Below are 22,108 nucleotides of genomic sequence, written 5' to 3'. Positions count from 1 at the left end.
TTTCTAGTCATCCTTTAAGACCCAGTTTAAACACATTGTAAGAAGACCATACACACAGTCAAATTATCTTTAAGAAAATTTCTATCCAGCCATGCAATTGTCTTGAGATTTTTTTTCATTAAAATACACAGCTTCATGATTTCATAATCAAGTCAGTGGAAGTGAAAAGCAGTAGAGCATTCTTGAAATACGGAAGAAGATTGAAATCTCTCCCTTGGGATCCTTGGATTTTCCTGACTTGCAATCCATACTTTAAACTTTTTACGTTCATAAAGTATGCATTGAAGCCTATTTTTTGGACCTTTTTGTCTTACTTTGTGAGCCTAATGGAGAGATCAGTTAAATAGTAATTGTAATATGTGGTAGTAGGTGACAGCACATGGGCAGAGGGTGATGGAAACAGTAAAGAGGGACAAATACTGTTGAGTGGTGCTAGGGAAGGGGACAGGTTTGAACATCTCAATTGTGCTGTAGCAGCAGATCAAAAGTCAGCAAAGTATAGCTGCAGTTCACTGAGCACTTTCTATGCACGTGAAAGCTTCTCCAGTGAGAACTTCACGTTCATTTTCTCATTCAGTCTTCACAAATGCTCTAGTGCTATGACCTGTTGCTATTCACATTTTATAGACGGTGAAATTGAGGTCAGGAGGTTATCCAACTATGAAATACTTCAGCTGAGTCTTGAACCCCCGTCTGACAGCCATGTTTGTGCTCTTCACTCTACAAACCCTATACACCCAGTGACGAGGATAGGCTTTTATGCTATGGGTACAGCATGGTATGAGAGTGCAATTGCATAGTCATGGAATTCCAAGAAGGTCATTATGACTGAAGCTCTCTTTGGAAATGATGGAGTACAGGAGATAAGGCTAGAAGGGATCTCAAAGGACCTGATTTGTATTCTGTACTGATGCACTTAGTGTTTAGCCTGAAATGGGGGAGGCCGGTGTTAAAGTATATTAGAGAAAGGAGTGCACATTGGCAATCAGGGTAGCTATTTTGGGAACTGTGGAAAGTACATTGTACATTGAGCTTGGCATGAAGAAACATTGAGGTTAGAAATAGGGAGCCTCTTATGAGAGGATAGCAGTAGTTCAAAGGAGAAAAGGTGAACATCTGATTCATTCATTCAACAGAAATAGGATTTAGGAATATTAAATAAAGTGTACCTACTAAAAGTTCTCCATGGCTAAGGCAGGGGAGGTACATCTAGTGTGATGCCTAGGTCCAAGTCTAGATTACTGGCAGATAATAGGAACTACTTTGGGAAGGTGAGGATTTGGGTGAAGGGTAGAGAAGGACTAAATAAGTGTTTGGACTTGACAACTCTAAAGTAACTAGTTATCCATGTGGAAATGCACAGCAAGCAGTTGTCTATCCAAGATCTGCAGTTTAGAAGAAAGATGTTGTCTAGTGCAGTAAAAGAAAAATTGAACAAGCAGTTAAAACTGTGGGAGTATGGGAGAATACTTGCTAAGGGGGTGCTGACTGTGAAGCCCTTAGGAACACAAACATTGAGAGTCATCAATGAATAGATTTCAAAACAAAAAGAAGACTTCGGATAGGGTGGATCACACAAGAGGGAATTCACCATTAGGGGCTACATAAAGGACAAGGAACACAAGCCCAAAGATTGCTACCCATGCTGCACACTGACCCAAGAACTGTAGAAAAGAGCAAATATGAGTCATGCACATTGGATTTTCCACAGGGTCTTGTTGGTGACTTGGGCAATACCTGTAATAGTGAAAAGTGGAGTGAGGGGCCAGAAGCCAGGTGACAAAAACTGAAGTGGTACATTAGAAATGCAGAAGTGTGCATACAAGTAGATTGTTATTTTAGGATGTTGAGAGAGACCAGGATGAGGTTTTTTTTAAAGATTTATTTTACACCGATCCTGTCCCGGTTGCCCCTCTTCCAGGCCAGCTCTCTGCTGTGGCCAGGGAGTGCAGTGGAGGATGGCCCAAGTCCTTGGGCCCTGCACCCCATGGGAGACCAGGAGAAGCACCTGGCTTCTGCCATCGGAACAGCGTGGTGCGTCAGCCGCAGCACGCCTACCGCGGCAGCCATTGGAGGGTGAACCAATGGCAAAAAGGAAGACCTTTCTCTCTGTCTCCCTCTACTGTCCACTCTGCCTGTCAAAAAAAATTAAAAAAAAAAAAAGATTTATTTGTTTGAAAGACAGAATTACAGAGAGAGGTAGAGACATACAGAGAGAGAGAGAGAGAGAGGTCTTTCATCCGCTGGTTCAGTTCTCAAATAGCTGCAATGGCTGGAGCTGAGCCGATCTAAAGGCAGGAGCCAGAAGCTTCTTCCAGGTCTCCCACATGGGTGCGGGGGCCCAAGAACTTGGGCCATCCTAAGCTGCTTTCTCAAGTGCACTAGCAGGGAGCTGGACCAGAAGTGGAACAGCTGGGACTCGAACCCCATATGGGATGCTGGCACTCTAGGCACTCTAGGCACTCTAGGCCAGGGCTTTAACCTGCTGAGCCACAGCACCGGTCCCTGAGTTTTTTGAAGTTGGTGAATATTCAAGCATTTTTCAAAGACTTTTTTTGGAAAAGATACCTTATAAATGGAAGAAGGGGCTGTGGGAAGCGGATAAACAAGGAAAGTCCCTGCAGAGTTTGATGGGTGTGGAGGCAGAAATGGAACTAACTCTCTAGTGAGGGGATTCATTTCTGCGAAGGGGAAGCAGGAGCAAAGGCAGTGCAGGCAGTTGGTGCTGCAGGTAAGTGTATAGGTGGGAAGTGTTGGAAGCGCCTCACTTCTCTGAAGGATTCAATTTGAATAAAGAAGTAGAGTGGCAGCTCCTTTGGAAAGATAAGAGGCAAAAAGAGAGAAGATTTACGAGAAGCATGTGAAAATGTAAAAGGTTGTGGACCTAGATGGGCAGTTGCTATGTTAATCCTCTGTTCCCTGGTAGCAAAATAAATTTCCTTACAAATCTGTAAGACTGATTACTCTTCTGCCCATCTGGAGCACTGTGACTATACAAGTAACACTCAGCTGGCCTGAAGCGCCGGCATCCCATATGGGCGCCCGTTCTAGTCCCGGCTGCTACACTTCTGATCCAGCTCTTTGCTATGGCCTGGGAAAGCAGCGGAAGATGGCCCATGTCCTTGGGCCCCTGTACCCACATGGGAGACTCAGAAGAGGCTCCTGGCTTGAGATCAGTGCAGCTCCGACTGTTGTGGCCATCTGGGGAGTGAACCAGCAGATGGAAGACCTCTCTCTCCGTCTCTGCCTCTCTCTGTAACTCTTTCAAAATAAATGAAATAAATCTTTTAAAAAAAGTAACACTTAGGGCTTTGTGTTACATGAAGTATTTAACATCTCCCAAATGAGAACTGTAAATGCCTACAAGATAACTCCTACTTTTTTTAAGATATATTTATTCATATGAAAGGCAAAGAACAGAGAGGCAGAGGGAGGGAAGAAGGGAGGGAGAAAAAGGGAGAGAGAGACAGGGAGAGAAAGGGAGGGAACCATCTGCTGGTTCACTCCTCAATTGGCCACAATGGGCTGATGTGAAGCCAGGAACCTGGAGCTTCTTCCAAGTCTCCCACGCGGTTGCAGAGGCCCAAGGACTTGGACCATCTGCTGCTTCTTTCCCAGGCCATAGCAGAGGGCTGGGTCAGAAGTTGAGCAACCAGGACTCAAACCAGTGCCAGTATGGGATACCAGCACTGCAGGCCAAGGGTTTAACCTGCTGTGTCACAGTGCCAGCCCTAGTTCCTACATTATTTAAATCTTATCTTCACATCCCATCACAATGTTCGATGTCAGGTCATTCTCAACAAATGTTGATTGCCTTTTTTTTTTCTTAAAGATTTTATTTATATGAGAGATAGAGTCACAGACAGTGAGAGAGAAAGACAGAGAGAAGGGTCTTCCTTCCGTTGGTTCACTCCCCAAATAGCTGCAATGGTCTGGAGCTTCACCGATCTGAAGCCAGGAGCCAGGTGCTTCTTTCTGGTCTCTCACCTTGGTGCAGGGGCCCAAGCACTTGGGCCATCTTTCACTGCTTTCCCAGGCCACAACAGAGAGCTGGATTGGAAGAGGAGCAGCCGAGACTAGAACCGGCGTCCATAAGAGATGCCGGTGCCGCAGGTGGAGGATTAACTGATTAACCTACTGCACCATGGTGCTGGCCCCTGATTGCTTTTTTAACATTTCTGAACTTGACTGGTGTGACTGCAATGGCGACAGTTCTGCAGCCATTTTTGGGACTGTGGTCTGAATATGGTTTGGGTCAGTGGTCTGTGTTCACAAAGGTTGCAAGGTTCAGGACTTTCCCATTTCATATAAAATCATTTATTTGCTCTAAGTTATCTGTGACTCTGTCATCACCCTTAGTTAAATTTGCCTACTATGAGCTATGGCTGGTATAGACTACTATTAGCATATCTTGTTTATTCAGAATTTTCTTACTCATGTTAATTGTGTTCCATGTATATTTCTTTTTTCCTTTTTTTTTTTAAGATTTATTTATTTATTTGAATGGCAGAGCCACAGAGAGGCAGAGGCAGAGAGAGAAAGAGGTCTTCTAACTGCTGATTCACTCCTCAGATGGCCACATTGGCCAGAGCTGCACCAATCTTAAGCCAGGAGACAGAAGCCTCCTCTGGGTTCCCCAAACGGGTATAGGGGCCTAAGTACTTGGGCCATCTTCCACTACTTTCCCAGGCATAACAGAGAGCTGAATCAGAAATGGAGCAGCCGGGACTTGAACCAGTGCCCATAGGGGATGCTGGCACCGCAGGTGGCAGCTTTACCTGCTACACCACAGCGCTGCCCACCCCCCATATATATTTATGAAAGGCAGAACTAAACTGAGAGAGTGAGGGTGACAGAGAACGCTTCCATCCGCTTATTTACTCCCCCAGTTGCCTGCAACACCTAGGGTTGGGCCAGGCCGAAGACAGGAGCCAGAGATTCAATCTGATTCAATTCCTGATTTGGTCAAAAGGATCCCAGGTCCTCCAGTCATTATCTGCTTCCTCCCAGGGTGCACATTAGCCGGTTGCTGGATGGGAAGCAGAGGCAGGACTCAATGCCAGGCACTCCAGTGTGGAATGCAGACATCCCAAGTGGTGGTTTAACCTGCTGCACCACAATTTCACCCTTAGGTTCCCTATATTTTAAATCTTTTCTTCACTTTTCTGTTTCATTCATAGGCAGTCAGCGTAAGAGAAAAGCTCCAAATCAGATAGTTTTACTACTTAGTAGCTTTTTTCGTATGTGCTTATAGAGGATAAAGTTGTAGTTAACAGCTGGAGTGATATTTTTGTACTGCCTCTATTTATTAATTATTAGTGCAGAGGTTATTCAAATTATGGTTTATCCAGGACAGTTTTTCTTTGAATTTGACTGACAGTGTTTTTTCTGTTTAAATTGCTTCTGCTATAAAATGTTTTTATTACTGCAAATATTGCAGTGCAATTAGTGCTTTCTGTATTCTTTAGAAAATTCATTTTCTAAACATAGGTTAAGAAATTGTGGAGGTGAGCATTATGGTGCAGCCAGTTAAGCTGTCTCTCAACTCACCTGCATCCTACATTGATTGTACCAGCTACTCTGTGCTTCTGATCCAGCTTCCTGCCAGTGTGCCTGGGAGGAGGCAGATGATGACCCAGGTACTTGGGTTTCTGCCACTAACCTGGGATATCAGGATGGGCTTCCTGGCTCCTGGCTTTGGCTGGTGCAGCCCCTGCTGTCATAGGCATTAGAGGACCAAACCAGTAGATGGACTCAATCAATCTCAATCTCTTCCCCCCCCCATCCCCCATGGGTGTGTATCTGTTTTTCCTTTTTTCTTTGTCATTCTGCCTTTCAGACAAATAAATATATTTAAAAAAAAAAAAAAAAAACAAGGAAAAAGAAAATGTGGAGTGTGAGCTGACCACTTCCTACCCAGGGCCTTCTTATGTAGTTTGATAGGAAAATTGAGCTCTTCACTTATGTCTCTTTTTAAGTCACTCATACTAATACAGTTTTAAAATTTTGTAACTGACTCATACAAATATAAAATGAACATGTAACAAATATTACACTTCACTCATTCATTAGGAAACAAACCAGCAAGAGAACAAAACCCACTTTAAAGAAAATTGGAAGAACAAATAACAATAAAGCAGTCAGGAATTCTGAAATAAATTTTCTGACAGATGCAAAATTAGTCAATATCTTCAAAGCAGTAAAATGTAATTTTTGGAATTTTGTCTTCCACTAGGTAGAAGTCAATTACAGAACAAAATTTGTTTGTGTCTCTGTGGATACCAATCATTTGCATTACCATCAGTTTTCTGCAATTTACAAAACTATAAAATAGTCCAGTCAAAATCAGTGGAAGGCACAGGCCCCTGTAGAATCAGGTAATCCTAAAGAACCTGTTAGGTAATGGCCAGAACGCCACTGAAAGGACTCCAAGTAATCTTTCTGTCCATTTCAACGTCTTTCACTATACTTGCTTTCCTTTGTAATTCCAATATCATTATCATCCCTTTATTCTCTCCCTGTACACTGTAGTCTCTCCCCATCAATGCTTCTATATCAGAGAAAATAACTTGCAGCTCCAGGGTTTTAAGAATTCAATGGACAGTCCATGGTCTGCCTTGGAGCTTCTTAATATTTATGGGGCTAGAAATGTAGCAAACTGAGAAAAAGTGAACTCTGGACATCCGCAAGGTTGGGCCAAACCACAAATTCACCAAAATACAGCAATTTATGCCAATCAGAGGAGGTCCAGATCTTTGTCCTAAAATGCCATATTGTCCAGATTTTAGTCTTTCCCTACATTTTAAAGAATGATACTGTTTAGAGAACACTTGCCTATATACATGTATTTTTTTCCTCTGATGCTCACCCAATTCTTTAAAGTAGCCCAGAATTCGCTTTTGATCCTCTTCCAGAGTAAACCAAGGCACAGAAAAGTGAGTTGCTTAAGCTCACAAAAGCAGAAGTGGCAGAAATTGGATTTGTATTCAGGTTTTTATAACATTGTCCATTTCATGTTCCACCATGCATCTTTGTATTAATTTCATTGGACATTTATTGATTAATAGTTGTGTTTTTAGAATAGTAAAACCTTATGCCTCTGATTTTTATTCTGGTTTATATAGAAGGAAGAAACCTGAAGGACAAGCTATTTACAAAGTTGATAGTTTATTTTTATCTGTTAGTGCTTTTCTTTTTGAGAGACAAATCAACTAACTCCTTAGATGAAAGAGTTGAGAAGCGGCAGAAAATTATGGAAGACAAATATATTCTGTTCACATTCTTATACATTTTAGTTGAGTAGTGAGTGATTGTGTTTACTTACCCAACCCCGCTAGTATAAGGCAGTTAGAGAAGAATTGAGAAGAGTTGATAAAATTATCCTACTTCACAATACCTGTTCTTGGCTTCAGTTTGTTTCTCGATTTTTGGAGTGATTTATGGTTTCTTGGAGAAATACCTGTAATAAATATTTGGGAGTTATTGTTCCGCAGATTCAGTCAAACATGGGGGTGGGAACATGCCATTCAGTTGTATAGAATCCTTTGTAAAAGTTGCACACAAAATGTCTGTTGCTGTCTATATTTTGCACTGGGAAAATAGCCATAGAGAATGTTTTTTCTTGTTAGTATTCTAAGGCTTTCCAACTTAGTGGAAGGACGTGATTTAATTCATCTGATTTACTTTGTATATTAAAGTACAGTAGATCCTACCACATTTTTTTGGAAATACAACATGGGGTAAAGATAAATTTCATATCAATTTAGCAACTTCTATTTAGAAGTGTATGGAAGTTGAGATTGAATATAATATGTGGTTTGATTTTCTGTTCAAAATTTTCCCATGGTAAGAGCAGTATTTTTCTGCATGTATCTGTAAGCAGAAATCATTACTACAGAGCTTCCAGAAGTCAAATGCTACACCTGTATGTTCCATCACTGTTGCCAAACTTATTCCTGAGATACATTTATACTCTGATTTTTACTGAGAATGAATAAATAAAAGTTACATTGTTGTGTACTAGCTGCCCAAGTTAATAGTAAAATAATTTGTTTCTGTTTTTCGCCTTTGGGTTCTTCTCCATTGCTGCACTGCTTAAGTAAACAACTGAAGCATTATCTTTGTCTTAAGGATTTGTACTATAACTCAGATTTTATAGAATTCTGTGACTAATAAAATACTTTCATTTTTCCTTCACAGGTTCAGCTCAGCTAATATTTAATAAAACCAAATCTGTAGAATTTACCTTTTGCAATGAAACTGTTGTCATCCCATGCTTTGTTATAAATGTGGAGGCGGTGAACACTATGGAAATGTATGTGAAGTGGAAATTTAAAGGAAAATACATTTTTATCTACGATGGAGGGCAAAATAAGTCTACTGCCGAAAATGACTTTTCGAGTGCAAAAATTGCAGTCTCAGAATTACTAAAAGGGGATGCCTCTTTGAAGATGGATAAGCGTGATGCCGTCGTAGGAAACTACACATGTGAAGTAACAGAATTAAGCAGAGAAGGGGAAACAACGGTAGAACTGAAGTACCGTGTTGGTAAGTGCTGTGGTTTGGCTATGCTTTGTGACCTTTGAAATTCGTGTGTAAATCTGATTGCCGCTGTGGCAGTGTTGAGAGATGCTTATGTCATTTACAAAAGCAAAAGAGAGAGAGGGGGATTAATGCCTTTCTCAAGGGAATGGGTTAATGCTCACAGGAGTGGGTCAGTTGATCTTGAGGGTGGGTTGTACAATGACTCTGCCTCATGGTTTGTCTCATCCCAACACATTTGCTTCCCCTCCTACTCTTCTGCCAAGTTAGAGTACGACCAAGGACGCAGTAGAGGTCTAGCAGATGGGAGTTCCTCTTCCTGGACTTTCCAGTGTTCAGAACTGTGAGCCAAAATACACTCTCATTTTTATTAAATCAACCAGTCGGGTTTTCTGTTTCAGCAACGGACACCAGACTTAAACAATAAGCCTTCTGAAGTAGCTTCCTTTTTTTTTTTTTTTTTTCTACAACCTGATCCTGTTGGAAATAGGGAAAAGACAGAAGGAGAAAAAAATATTTGCAAACTATGCAACAGATAAAGGATTAATAACCAGAATCTACAAAGAAATCAAGAAACTCCACAACAACAAAACTAACAACCCACTTAAGAGATGGGCCAAGGACCTCAATAGACATTTTTCAAAAGAGGAAATCCAAATGGCAAACAGACACATGAAAAAATGTTCAGGATCACTAGCAATCAGGGAAAAGCAAATCAAAACCACAATGAGGTTTCACCTCACCCCAGTTAGAATGGCTCACATTCAGAAATCTACCAACAACAGATGCTGGCGAGGATGTGGGGAAAAAGGGACACTAACCCACTGTTGGTGGGAATGCAAATTGGTAAAGCCGCTATGGAAGTCAGTTTGCAGATTCCTCAGAAACCTAAATATAACCCTACCATACAACACAGCCATCCCACTCCTTGGAATTTACCCAAAGGAAATTAAATTGGCAAATAAAAGAGCTGTCTGCACCTCAATGTTTACTGCAGCTCAGTTCACAATAGCTAAGACCTGGAACCAACCCAAATGCCTATCAACAGTAGACTGGATAAAGAAAGTATGGGACATGTACTCTATAAAATACTATACAGCAGTAAAAAACAATGAAATCCGGTCTTTTGCAACAAAATGAAGGAAGCTGGAAAATATAATGCTGAGTGAAATAAGCCAGTCCCAAAGGGACAAATATCATATGTTCTCCCTGATTGGTGACAACTAACTGAGCACCTAAACGGAAGCCTGTTGAAGTGAAATGGACACTATGAGAAACAGTGACTTGATCAGCCCTTGTTCTGACTGTTGATGAACAACTTAATACTTTATCCCTTTTAGTATTTTTTTTGTTCTACTTAATATTATTGGTTGAACTATTTAATTAACACACAATTATTCTTAGGTGTTTAAATTTAACTGAAAAGAGATCCTGTTAAATATAAGAGTGGGAATAAGAGAAGGGGGGAGGGAGGAGATGTACAATTTGGGACATGCTCAATCGGACTTGCCCCAAATGGTAGAGTTAGAAACGTGCTAGGGGATTCCAATTCAGTCCCATCAAGGTGGCATGTACCAATGCCATCTTGCTAGTCAAAGTGATCAGCTTCAGTTCACAATTGATCATAATGATAGGATTAAGAGTCAAAGGGATCACACAAACAAGACTAGTGTCTGCTAATACTGATAGAATTAAAAAGGAGGGAAGGATCCAACATGGGAAGCGGGATACACAACAGACTCATAGAATGGCAGATGTCCTAAACAACACTCTGGCCTCAGAATCAGCCCTTAATGCATTTGGATCTGACTGAAGAGCCCATGAGAGTATTTTAGGCATAGCAAGCCAAGATACTCTGGCAAGGAAAAAAAAAAAAAAAAAACCTAAATGAGAGATCTCTGTGAGTGAGATCTCAGTGGAAAGAACGGGCCATCAAAGAAGGAGGTACCTTTCTCTGAAGGAAAGAAAGAACTTCCACTTTGACTATGACCTTGTCTAAATAAGATCGGAGTTGGTGAACTCAAAAGGCTTCCATAGCCTTGGCAACTCATAACAAGAGCCTAGGGTGATTACTGACGCCATAAACAAGAGTGTCAATAATTAAGTCAACAATAGGAGTCACTGTGCACTTACTCCCCATGTAGGATCTCTGTCCTTAATGTGTTGTACAATGTGAATTAATGCTATAACTAGTACTAGTATAGTACTAGTACTATCAAAAAGTCTCCTCCCTTTTCTGTTTCTTGTCAGCCACCCACAAAGACATTCTGTCTTTCCATTTTGAAAGTTCTAGTTAGAATCGCCAGGCATATTATTGATCTCAGGATTGACTACACTTTGGAACCTCTGCTCCCAATGGGATCAGAACCTATCAGTTGGATCCCCTCTTTCCTTTCTATTCTTCTAGCTTTCACTGTTAGGACATTCTTGTTACTGTATCGGGAATTGGGTGATTAGTCTGTTGACGTTGCTTTGGGTTAGGAATGAAGAGATTGAGTCAAAGCCCTTATTTAGCAGCTTGGTTTTCATCTCTGATCCTGAGCTGGTACTTCACTGAGTCCACATTGTCTCATACTCAAGAAGGGGATGAAAATAGATGTTTGCACTTATGTATTCTTCCTTTTAAGATTTATTTTATTTATTTGAAAGGCAGAGTTAACAGAGAGAGAGAGAGAGGGTGGGACACGGAGAGAGAGATCTTCTGTCTGCTGGTTCACTTCCCAAAGGCTGCAACAGTTGGGGCTGGGTCAAGCTGAAGCCAGGAGCCAAGAGCTTCTTCTGGGCCTCCCATATGGGTGCAGGGGTCCAAGCACCTGGCTGTCTTTTGCTGGTCTCCCAGGTGCATAGCAGGGAGCTGGATCAGAAGTAGAAAATCTGGGACTCAAACCACTGCCTGTATGGGATACTGGAGCTGCAGGCAGTGGCTTAACCTGCCACACCATAGTGCCGGCCCCTGCATTTATGTATTCTACCAAGTATAATGAGAACCATGTCCTTTGGAAACCAAAGTTCGTTACTACAGTAGTTGTTTTCATGAATGTTAGGGCAATGAAATAGAGTATCAAGTTGCTGAAGCTGATCTGCAGACTTGTGTGTTTCTTGTGCACAGAGGAATGGGTAGGGGGTGGCACAGTAGGGAAGGAGGATTGAAATGGCTTTTCTGCTTAAATATCACCCACATTGTAACTTTGACCACTGATGTTAATTTAGGCTAAGGAATTTTTTTTCCGTCAGTGTACATCTTTAGGAGAGCTCTACCCAGTCATATGCACTAGAACTGACTGTAGTTAGATAATGTAATACTTAATTAAAATTCTTTATGGGGATGTAGTCTCATGGGAATAAAAGAAGACATGGGACAACAATAACTTTGGAGGATAATGTGTAATGCTGAGGGACAACTTGGGAGCCAAAAGACAGAATGAAGATGAATGGAAATGACAATTACAGTTTTGCATGTGAGGGTTGTATTTTTCATTGATTCAGAATATTATGTATAAATATGAGCTCAAGTTCTGTTTTGGCCCATTAAAGTTGGAACACAGCATTTCATTATGAAGAATGGAGAAAAATTTACTAGAGGTTTAAGATACTTGGCTTTGTATCAGTTTTGACTTTTTGAAGTAATTATTGATTCACAGGAAGAGTCAAGATAGTTGGCCCATGCTCTACACCCACTCTTCCCCAGTGGTTACCTCTTAAGTAAATACCTCACAGTATTAAACGTAAGGCATTCGCTGTAGCACAGTTTGTGTATGGGTCCCTATGATTTTATCACATAATATTGTTGCATAATTAACATCACAATCAAGATATAGACCTATTCCATCAACCCAAACATCTCCCTCCTGTTAATCTTTCATCGGCACACCTTCCACTTCCCACTGCCCCTAACCTGGCAAGCACTAATTTTCCCTCTATAGTTTTGCCATTTTTACAATTTCATATAAGAGGAATCATACCATATATCACCTTTTGAGGTTGAGTATTTTCCAGTTTGGCTATTAAAAATAAAGCTGCTGTGAACAATTGTTTACAAGTTCCTATGTAGACATAGTTTACATTTCTCAGGGGTAAATTTCTAAAACTACAGTTATTAAATTACATGCTAAGATTATTCTTAGTTTTCAAAGAATTGCAAACTTTGCTCATCAGCAGTGTAACTGTAGAATACAGATTTGCTGTACTGATACTTTCCCATAATGTGCTTTAGGGATTTAGGCATTAGGAACTATGTTTTCTAGGTTGTGGGGATTTTTCCCCCAAATATAGGCATAAATGAGGAATAGCAATTGCTCAGAATAGTTGAATTACACTTAATGGATTCAGGTAGTGGTGACCATTTTTTGTGGGGTTTTTTTTTTGAGTTTTTTTAAGAGCACGAGGGCTGAATACATGAGACACTCTAAGATACTTTGTATATCTAACATTTGTTTGAGCCCATCCAGATGTGTTCAGTATAATATGTCCTGTGATCTTCTTAAGAACTCTTGTAGAGAGAAGTAGGTCTTACCATTTAAAAAATGAGGAAGCTAAAAAGAGTCAAGAACAGATTCATACCCAGGATTTTAACCCAGATCTCTATGGCTTCAAAAGCAAGTACCCTTACCATCATGGTATATGATTCATATAATAATACATTGTAAATAACCAGATACTAAATACAAATAATAGCAGTTATAAAATTAGTTATTAGTATTTCTATTAATGATATAAAAATATAGAAGCTTAAAATTCATTTTTTTCTGTGTGTAAGCTGTTTTGTTTTAAAAAGTCCATTCAAGTTCAGCAGAGTTGCCATTTCCATCATCAACATTATGCACATTCCATTCCTAACAATGACATGAAGACATTGTAAGATTCTTGTATTAGTTTTCTAGTGTAGTGTGACAAATAGCCATAAACAAGGGCCGGCACTGTGGCACAGTGGGTTAATGCCCTGGCCTGAAGCGCTGGCATCCCATATGGGCGCCAGTTCAAGACCCGGCTGTTCCACCTCCAATCCCGCTCTCTACTGTGGCCTGGGAAGGCAGTACAAGATGGCCCAAGTCCTTGGGCCCTTGCACCCACCTGGAAGACTCGGAGGAAGCTCCAGGCTCCTGGCTTCCAATCGGCTCAGCCCCGGCCGTTGCAGCCAATTGGGGAGTGAACCATTGGATGGAAGACCCCTCTATCTCTCTCTCTCTCTCTCTCTGCTTCTCCTCTCTCTCTGTATAACTCTTACTTTCAAATAAATAAATCTTAAAAAAAATCATAAATAGCCGTAAACATAGCAGCCTAAAACAGCACTTGTTCACCAGCTCTGATCATAGTGTGACAGATCTGTCAGCCAGACTGTATTCTCACCTGGGGGCAAGGGTCCTATTCCAGGCTCACAGAATCAAAGCCTAAATCTGTTCCCTGTGATTGCAGGACTGAAGTCCTTGTTTCTTTGCTGAGTGTCTACAGGGACTTCTCTCAGCTCCTAGAGTTGCACCCATTCCTTGCCACATGGTCCCTGTGTATTTAAAGCCAGTAAAGGAAGATCTTCTTGCTGAGTCTCTCACATGTTGAATCTATCTTGATAGGAAGAGCCCAAACACTCTTAAAGGATCACTTTTTTAGGTCAGCTCTGTCTACCTACAGGATAATCCCTCCCACCCCTTCTTAAAGACACTTGATTGAGGATCTTAATTATATCAGCAAATTCCCTTTTCCAGGTGACATGACATCAACATTGGAATGAAATCCAGCCTATATTTTGTCTCACTGATACACAAGAGGAGGGAATTACAGAAGGTATTTATTTTAGGGAGCAGGATTTGGGGGGCCACCTTAGAATTGAGGGTTTGATTAAGTAACTGAGGACTATAGACTAGCTGATAAATACATTGAAGAAGTGATCTTTACAATCTTGAATCTTCACAATCTTGAATCACCAAGTAAAAATTCGGTTTGATTTCAGTGCATGAATTGTATTGTGATTGTCTCCTGTGGAAGCTGGTGTTCTCTGTGTGTAGAAGTCCTGTGGACCCTTCCTGTTTTCAAGTTGTCCCATTTCTGTACAGAGAGCTAAGAGAACTGAGTTCATAGATTTCATTAACACTTGGGCTTGAAAGCAAAACTTAAACACTTATCCACAGACCACACCCTCTTACTATCATTTTTTTGCCTTTTCAGTAGTGATTAACTTTGGATTATCTTTATTAATCCTGAGATGGAAAAATATCTGATGTTGTTCATAGTCTATTTTGACCTTTATTCAGATTTTTAGTGCAACAGAAACTTAGAGTTGAAAGGGTCTTAGAGAAGTATCTTGTCTCACTTTCCCTCAGGGAACAAGATTTAACATAATCTTACAATTCTGTGTAACAAATTGGTAGTTTAATAAGCACATGTGTAGTTTCACATAAAATGTTGGAGTTTTCCCCAGAATATCAGTTGATTCTTAAATACAGAATTCACTGATCCTCAAACTTCTCTTACCAAAACAAGTTAGAAAGGTCATGTGTTCATGTCAGTGACAGGAGGTGAACCCTGGTAGAAGTTTCCCACAGTAATTTCTCTTTTTTTTTTAATTGTATATAATATATACAAGTTTCATGTATATTTCATATATACAGATTTAGGAACATACTGATACTTCCCGCCCTACTCTCCCTCCCACCCTGCTATAACCTTTCTTCCTCTTGCCTCTCCTATTTCCAGTCTTAATTTTTACAACAGTCTACTTTCAGTTTACTTTATACTCATGGAATAAATACTGTTCCTCAACAGTAGAAACAAGGGCTGTAAACAATCATTGAATCTCAAAATATTCATTTCACTCCAATACATTACATTTTAGGTATTCTATACCCCAGATCAGGGAAAACATAGCTCTCTTTTTGGGACTGGCTTATTTCACCAAGTATAATGGTTTCCAGTTGCATCCATTTTGCTGCAAAAGACAGGATTTCATTTTTTTTTTACAGCTGAGTAGTACTTTGTAGTGTTTATACACACCGTAATTTCTTTATCTAGTCAACAGTTGATGGACATCTGGGTTGATTCCATATTTTAGCTGTTTTGAATTGTGCTGCAATGAACATGGGGGTACAGATAACTCTTTCAGATGCTGATTTCATTTCCCTTGGGTAAATTCCCAGGAGTGGGATGCCTGGATCATATAGTAGGTCTATATTCAGATTTCTAAGGTATTCCTATACTGTCTTCCACAGTGGCTGCCCCAGTTTACATTCCACCAGCAGTGGATTAGAGTACCTTTTTCTCCACATCCTTGCCACCATTTGTTTGTTGATTTCTATATGAGAACCATTCTAATGGAGGTGAGGTGAAACCTCATTATGGGTTTGATTTGCATTTCTCTGGTGGCCAGTGATCCTGACTGTTTTTTCAAGTGTCTTTTGGCAATTTGAATTTCCTCTCTTGAAAATGCCTGTTCAAGTCCTTTGCCCATTTCTTTTTTTTTCCAATTCTTTTTTTCCCCAGAAACCTTTTATTTTAAGGTATACAAATTTCATGCACTTCATAAATACAGCTTTAGGAACACAGTGATTCTTCTCACTGTACCCGCCCTTCCCACCTGCACTCCCACCCTTCTTCTTCCTCCCTCTTCTATTCCCGTTCTTATTTTTTACAAGGTCTATTTTCAATTAACTTTATACTTGTAAGATTAATGCTATATTAAGTAAAGGTTCAACAAACAGTATGATGACAAAAGGAAAACTGTTCCTCAATAGTTGAGACAAAGGCTATTCAAATTTGTTTTGTTGTTGTTGAATTTCTTGAGCTCTTTATAGATTCTGTTTATTAACCCTTTTACCCAAAGTGATTTCAAATTGAGATACTGCTGGACGGCTCAATACTCCATGCATACTTACTGTCAGGGAAAGTGTTAAAATGTTGGGGTGGTAGTGAGAGGGAGAGTATGTGAAGCCTGAATAAGCCCACATGTGATACAGATAAGCTCTGTAAGAGTCACTTAGATGATAATATATTTCATTCAATAATCCCACTGTCATTGAAATTTCCTCTTTTATGTCATTATTTTTGCATAGATTCTTGTAATCATCTAGTCTGTTTCATTATCTAATTGACAAATTACTTCTTTCCTGCCCCAGGAAGTTGACCATTCAAACTTTTTATCTAAAGGCTTGGTATGAAGAGACACTGTTACTTCCTAAAGGATTGCAGGTATCAGGCAATTAAAGTTCTTTCTTAAATCAAGCTAACATTTGCTTCCCTGTTGTTCCTCACTCACTCAAAAAGCTGTAGTATTTCTCCCAAATTCAGCCTTCTCTATGGTAAAACACTACAATTCCTTCAGTCAATGCTCAAGATTTCAGGACCCTCATTCTAGTCACCTTGCCTGGAAGCAATTTCCTGTTGCTTCTTTAGATGTGTTGAGTTTAACAGCTCACGGCTGCATTTCTTGACATCCTTTGCCCTCCAAAATCTGATTGCTGCTGTACCTTTCTGACAAGTCCTGATTCCCTGTGATCCATTCTTCACATGGCTGCCAAAGAAGATTTTATGAGTCAGGTCATTTTTCGTCCCTGTTTGAAGCGTGCGAACCATTTCTCGTTGCTGTTAGAATAAAACCCATACTTCCTTAACACATTGTAAGGACCGATCTGCTCTCACCCTACTCCTCTTTTCTAATCTTGCATCCCTGAATTCTAGTCACTGTGGCCGTCTCCTGTCTCCTTGAACTTACTGTTCCTTTGTCACCTGTACCTCTGAGTCTTCAGGTGACAGACTCCTTTCTTCCCAAGGCTCAGTTTCAGTTCCTTTCCCCAGAGCACTTGCCCCTTCCCCAAGCTCAGGGTCACAATGCCATGTTCATTGCTGGGCCTTCAAGTGCCTAGAAAGGGAACTCCCCATGGTGGGCTTACAATGAATATGTATGGAATAAGAGAAAATGAGTGGTCAGATCAAGGTCAAATACATCTCTTGTTTTTACTAATGGCATCTATTAATACATCCTAAATTTATTTATTTATTTATTTATTTATTGACAGAGTGGATAGTGAGAGAGAGATAGGGCTTCCTTTTTGCCGTTGGTTCACCCTCCAATGGCTGCTGCGGCCGGCGCATCGTGCTGATCCGAAGCCAGGAGCCAGGTGCTTATCCTGGTCTCCCATGGGGTGCAGGGCCCGAGCACCTGGGCCATCCTTCACTGCCTTCCCGGGCCATAGCAGAGAGCTGGCCTGGAAGAGGGGCAACCGGGATAGAATCCGGCTCCCAAACCGGGACTAGAACCCGGTGTGCCAGCGCCACAAGGCGTAGGATTAGCCTGTTAAGCCACGGCGCCAGCCATACATCCTAAAATTTATTTTGTTGTGTACAGCAGATGCCAGTAGAGGAACGTGTCCTCATTAGCTAATCTTTTTTTTTTAAAGCTTTATCTATTTATTTGAAAGGCAGAGTTACAGAGAGGCAGAGGCAGAGAGAGAGAGAGAGAGAGAGAGGTTTTCCATCCACTGGTTCACTCCCCAGATGGCCACAACAGCTGGGGCTGAGCCCATCTGAAGCCAGGAGCCAGGAGTTTCTTCCCGGTCTCCCATGTGGGTGCAGGTGTCCAAGGACTTGGGCCATCCTCTGCTGCTTTCCCAAACCATAGCAGAGAGCTGGATCGGAAGTGGAGCACCTGGGAGTTCAACCAGCGCCCATATGGGATGCTGGCACTGTAGGCAGTGGGTTTAACCAGCCCCTAGCTCATCTTTAACGTGAGGTAAGATAATAGCTGTAGGTGGAGCCAGCAGGATTTGATTCCTGTTTCGATGTGGGACATGAGAGAAACCAAGGAGCCAATTGTAAGTAACTCCCAGGATTTTGCCTGAGCAAGTGGAAAAGTTCAGTTACAACTACTGAAGTGGCAACTGAGAGGGGAGGTGTGAGGACGACACTGAGGTGACAGGTATCAGGAATAAGTTTGGGATATGAAAATGTAAAATGCTTAAGGTCTGGAATTCATGGTGCCTTGGCTTCTTCGGCTGCAAGGAAGGATTTAACTCTTCATATGGTTATCACGAGGATTTTGAGGAATTAATGTATGCAAATCAAAATAATAGAAGTAGAAAAGAAAATAAATTGATTAAGCATAGTTTTAATCTCATAGAGCTTTTGCCAGATCCTTTGGGCATCATATACAAAAACCTAAGCATAATTCACAAAATTTTGCCTGGTAGGATTTTAGGCTGAGGATTGAAGAGGATTTTCTTTTATATAGGAAATGTTCAGTTATCCAGTTGGAAATTAAGGTATTGATTCTGAATATCTAAAAATATCTGTCTTGTGGTGGATATCTATAACCAAAGAGTATCAAAAAAAGCATTTTGCACACACTCACTGAACTGTCTTATGACTGTAGTAACCTTCAAATGCCAATGTACTGAGTCTCTACTATGAACAGGGTAAAAACACTAGATTCTGAAAAGCTAATGTATCTAAGATAGGGTTTATAACGTTATATTCTGGGGATTAATGTAAGCATTTTACCAGGGTTTAACCTTACAAGCTTAACACAAGAAATATATGACTGTTGGTACTGGGTGGAAGGCAGGAAGTTCCTTTCATGCAGGGCAGTGAGCGATTCCAGGGAATAGGTGAGTCCTGCTGACTTTGGAGGAATGCCAGTGCTGGCTGGGGCAGTATTCAGAAGTGCCCTTCAAACCGTCCAGCCCCTGCCACCACTGCAGGCAGACTTCAAATCACTTTCAGGGCATTCACTTAGCTTTATTGTTAGAGAAGAAATTTCATTACGAAAATTATGGTTCTATGGGTTTATAAGATGCAGTCTTTAAAGTTTGCAACAAATCCTATTTGAAGTTTTTATATCTCAGTGTCCTTTGTATGGGATGTATGGCAGTTATTTTCACCATGTAAGTAACATGCGGCCTACTTAATAACCAATTCTTTAACAACCTAAAGCCCTTCATGTTACTTAACAGAGTAATGATCCTTTCAAAGCTTAATTCTCCTTGAGCAAGTCTTCTCTTCCAGATTCAGGACAGGGAAATCAGGGCTCCTCTAGCTCAGTGTTAGTCACAGTAGGGAGAGGGAACCTCATAGGACAGCTTCCTCACTTAACGTCCGCTGAGTCAGTCCTTTCAGGAACCCATCATGGCTGCTGGAAGGCAAATTCTTGGCACTCTGCACAAACAGGTATTCAACATCGGAACACATCATAATAATTGGTAAGTGCCAAGCTTTGCTTGAAGTCCTTTACAGTAGTCACAAGCATCCTGTAATGTGTAGGTGCTGTGCTGCAGCCATTGAGGTCCCTGAAAAGCAGAGAGGTGTTTCACGTTATGCAGGTTTACACGGATGGTAATTTAGAATAGAGTTTGAAGCCAGGGCAGGGTAGCCACAGAGCCCTGTTCTCAGCTACTGTGTTGTAGCACCTCCTTCCCTAAAATGTAGTAGTTAAATGTAGTAGTTAAAATGCATAGTTTAGGACAAAAAATAATGAACTGTAGCTTTTTGTTTCATAAATAAAATTTATTCTCTGAGGATACTTCAAAAGGTTCACAGAAAATGGACTTCAAAGGTAAGTTTGTTTTGATGCAAAAAATTTTTGAAAGTAACTTTTGTGTGTGTACGTATATAAATTAAGACCATGGCTTTAGTGAGCTATTTTTGTTTTACGTCTCCACAATAAAATATGTTATAGTAAGCTGGCAGGATTTAAAGTGATTATAGTATACATATATATTAATTGTGTAATTTTTTTTCTTTCTCCTCAGTTTCATGGTTTTCTCCAAATGAAAATATTCTCATTGTTATTTTCCCAATTTTGGCTATACTTCTGTTCTGGGGACAGTTTGGGATTTTAAGTAAGTATTCCTATTTTTATTTATGTTTTAATTATGAAACTTATTTCTAGGAGAAATTTACTTCAGTGATATTATTTAAACTGTATTAGGAAATATTACTGTGATAAATAAGAATATGCAATTTGAATATTAATCATCTTATAGGAGTATATCTATTGCCCCTCATATTTTTATATAGTTCCATTTGAATTCCCAAGAAGGTGGTTTTTTATTATTTTTTTAATCCCTTAAGAATCAATAGTGTGAATGCTGGTAATACTTCCTTAAATTCATATATTTTAATATTTATCAAATGTTTACACACATATTATGCCATTTGGAAAGCTGATAGTCACAGACTACATCAGTGTTTAGAGAGAATACTATACTCTGGAGCGTACAGATTCCCTTCTCTTTCTGTTCTCAGTTTGAATTCTTGTGTGTGTATGTTCACCCCTGGGAAAACCCAGTTTGAACTGTGTTGTATCATCCTCGCTGTGCAGATCTGTGGCCTAGCAACCACAGGAGAGTTGTGTTCTTATCTTGCTTCCCTGTAATAAGCGTGTACCCCAGCCTCTGAGGGCAGCTCTTGATGCTGTGTCAGATCTGGCACAAACAATACAGAATTAATATTATGAGCTAAATAGGGAATATGCATTCTAGTTTATGTTTACACTCAATATTTCCATGCTGGTTTGGTAAAAAATTTCCTAAATTTGTGAAGTTCTGAGGAGCAGTCTGAATAAGCAGTTAAACATTTAAAATGTAAGATTTATTCCTACTCTCCCCCAAAGCACCTTGAAACAGTCATTGAAGACCAGTAAACATCTCTACAGGCAGGGAGTAAATAATGCTGATTTCATTTATTTTGCAACCTTCAGTAAAATGCCACAGTGGATTGGCCTAATGTATACTGCATGAATCTTCTAGAAGCTTTTAACCATGTTGGCAGACTTTGGCTTTAAGGGCTGTCATGTGATTTGGGCAGGGTTTCTAAGTTCATGAAATTATTTCACATTACTGTAGTTTGTTAAATCTGAGTTGATACAAGTTTGCTGATAACAGCATTATCATAAGGGACATTATTTTTAGTGGAATGGACCAAGAATGAATGTTTACTATTAGCAACATTTTTTTCTGATTTAAAATAGTAATAGAGCCATCCTCATTATACGTAGGGAATTGGTTCCAGATCCCATCTCAGATACCAACATCTGGGGATGCTCAAGTCTATTATATAAAATGACATATTATTTACATGTAAGCTGTGCCTATCCTCTAATATACTTTAAATCATCTCTAGATTACACATAATACAATGTGAATGCTATAAGTTGTTGCTGTACTATATTGTTATGGAATAATAATGAGGAAAAAGTCTGTACATGCTTAGTATAGATGCATTTTTTTATTATTTTCAATTTTCAGTTGGTTGGATCATGGATGTAGAATTCACAGTAACAGAAGGACATTTGTGCATATCATTTTAAGATACCTTATACAATATAGGAAGTTATCGAAAAAATAAAATTAAAATCATCTGGGGTCCCCAAACCTAGAAACAAACTATTGGTGTTTGCTAGTGAATTTCCTGCTTCCCTTTCTGTCTTTTTCATTCAGTTTTGTTATGTGTCTTTAAAAATAGAAGACATAAATTAATTCATGTAGTTTCTATACTTACACATCCTGATTTTCCCCCTGTGTCTTTAGAAATCTTGTTATAGCTGCCTGTGCTCTACTTTTATGGATGTTCTATAATTTACTTAACT

The 22,108-nt window shown here is 40.0% G+C and overlaps 1 protein-coding gene across 6 annotated transcripts in view; it reads left to right on the top strand.

The window, feature by feature from the left end:
- Positions 1 to 22,108, top strand: part of CD47 (CD47 molecule) — a 49,467-nt gene that overhangs the window by 5,589 nt on the left and 21,770 nt on the right. For all 6 annotated transcript variants that reach the window (XR_009867590.1, XR_009867591.1, XM_062207658.1 and 3 more), the window contains exons 2-3: positions 8,200 to 8,547; positions 20,271 to 20,360. Coding sequence is in view for 4 of the 6 variants with exons in the window: in XM_062207658.1 (XP_062063642.1) it covers positions 8,200 to 8,547; positions 20,271 to 20,360 (438 nt within the window). In the remaining 2 variants the exon portion in view is untranslated. The remainder of the gene's footprint in view (positions 1 to 8,199; positions 8,548 to 20,270; positions 20,361 to 22,108) is intronic.

The sequence above is a fragment of the Lepus europaeus genome, chromosome 2, assembly GCF_033115175.1.
Source record: "Lepus europaeus isolate LE1 chromosome 2, mLepTim1.pri, whole genome shotgun sequence".
Taxonomy (NCBI): Eukaryota; Metazoa; Chordata; class Mammalia; order Lagomorpha; family Leporidae; genus Lepus; species Lepus europaeus.
This window is presented reverse-complemented; position numbering and strand designations above follow the sequence as displayed.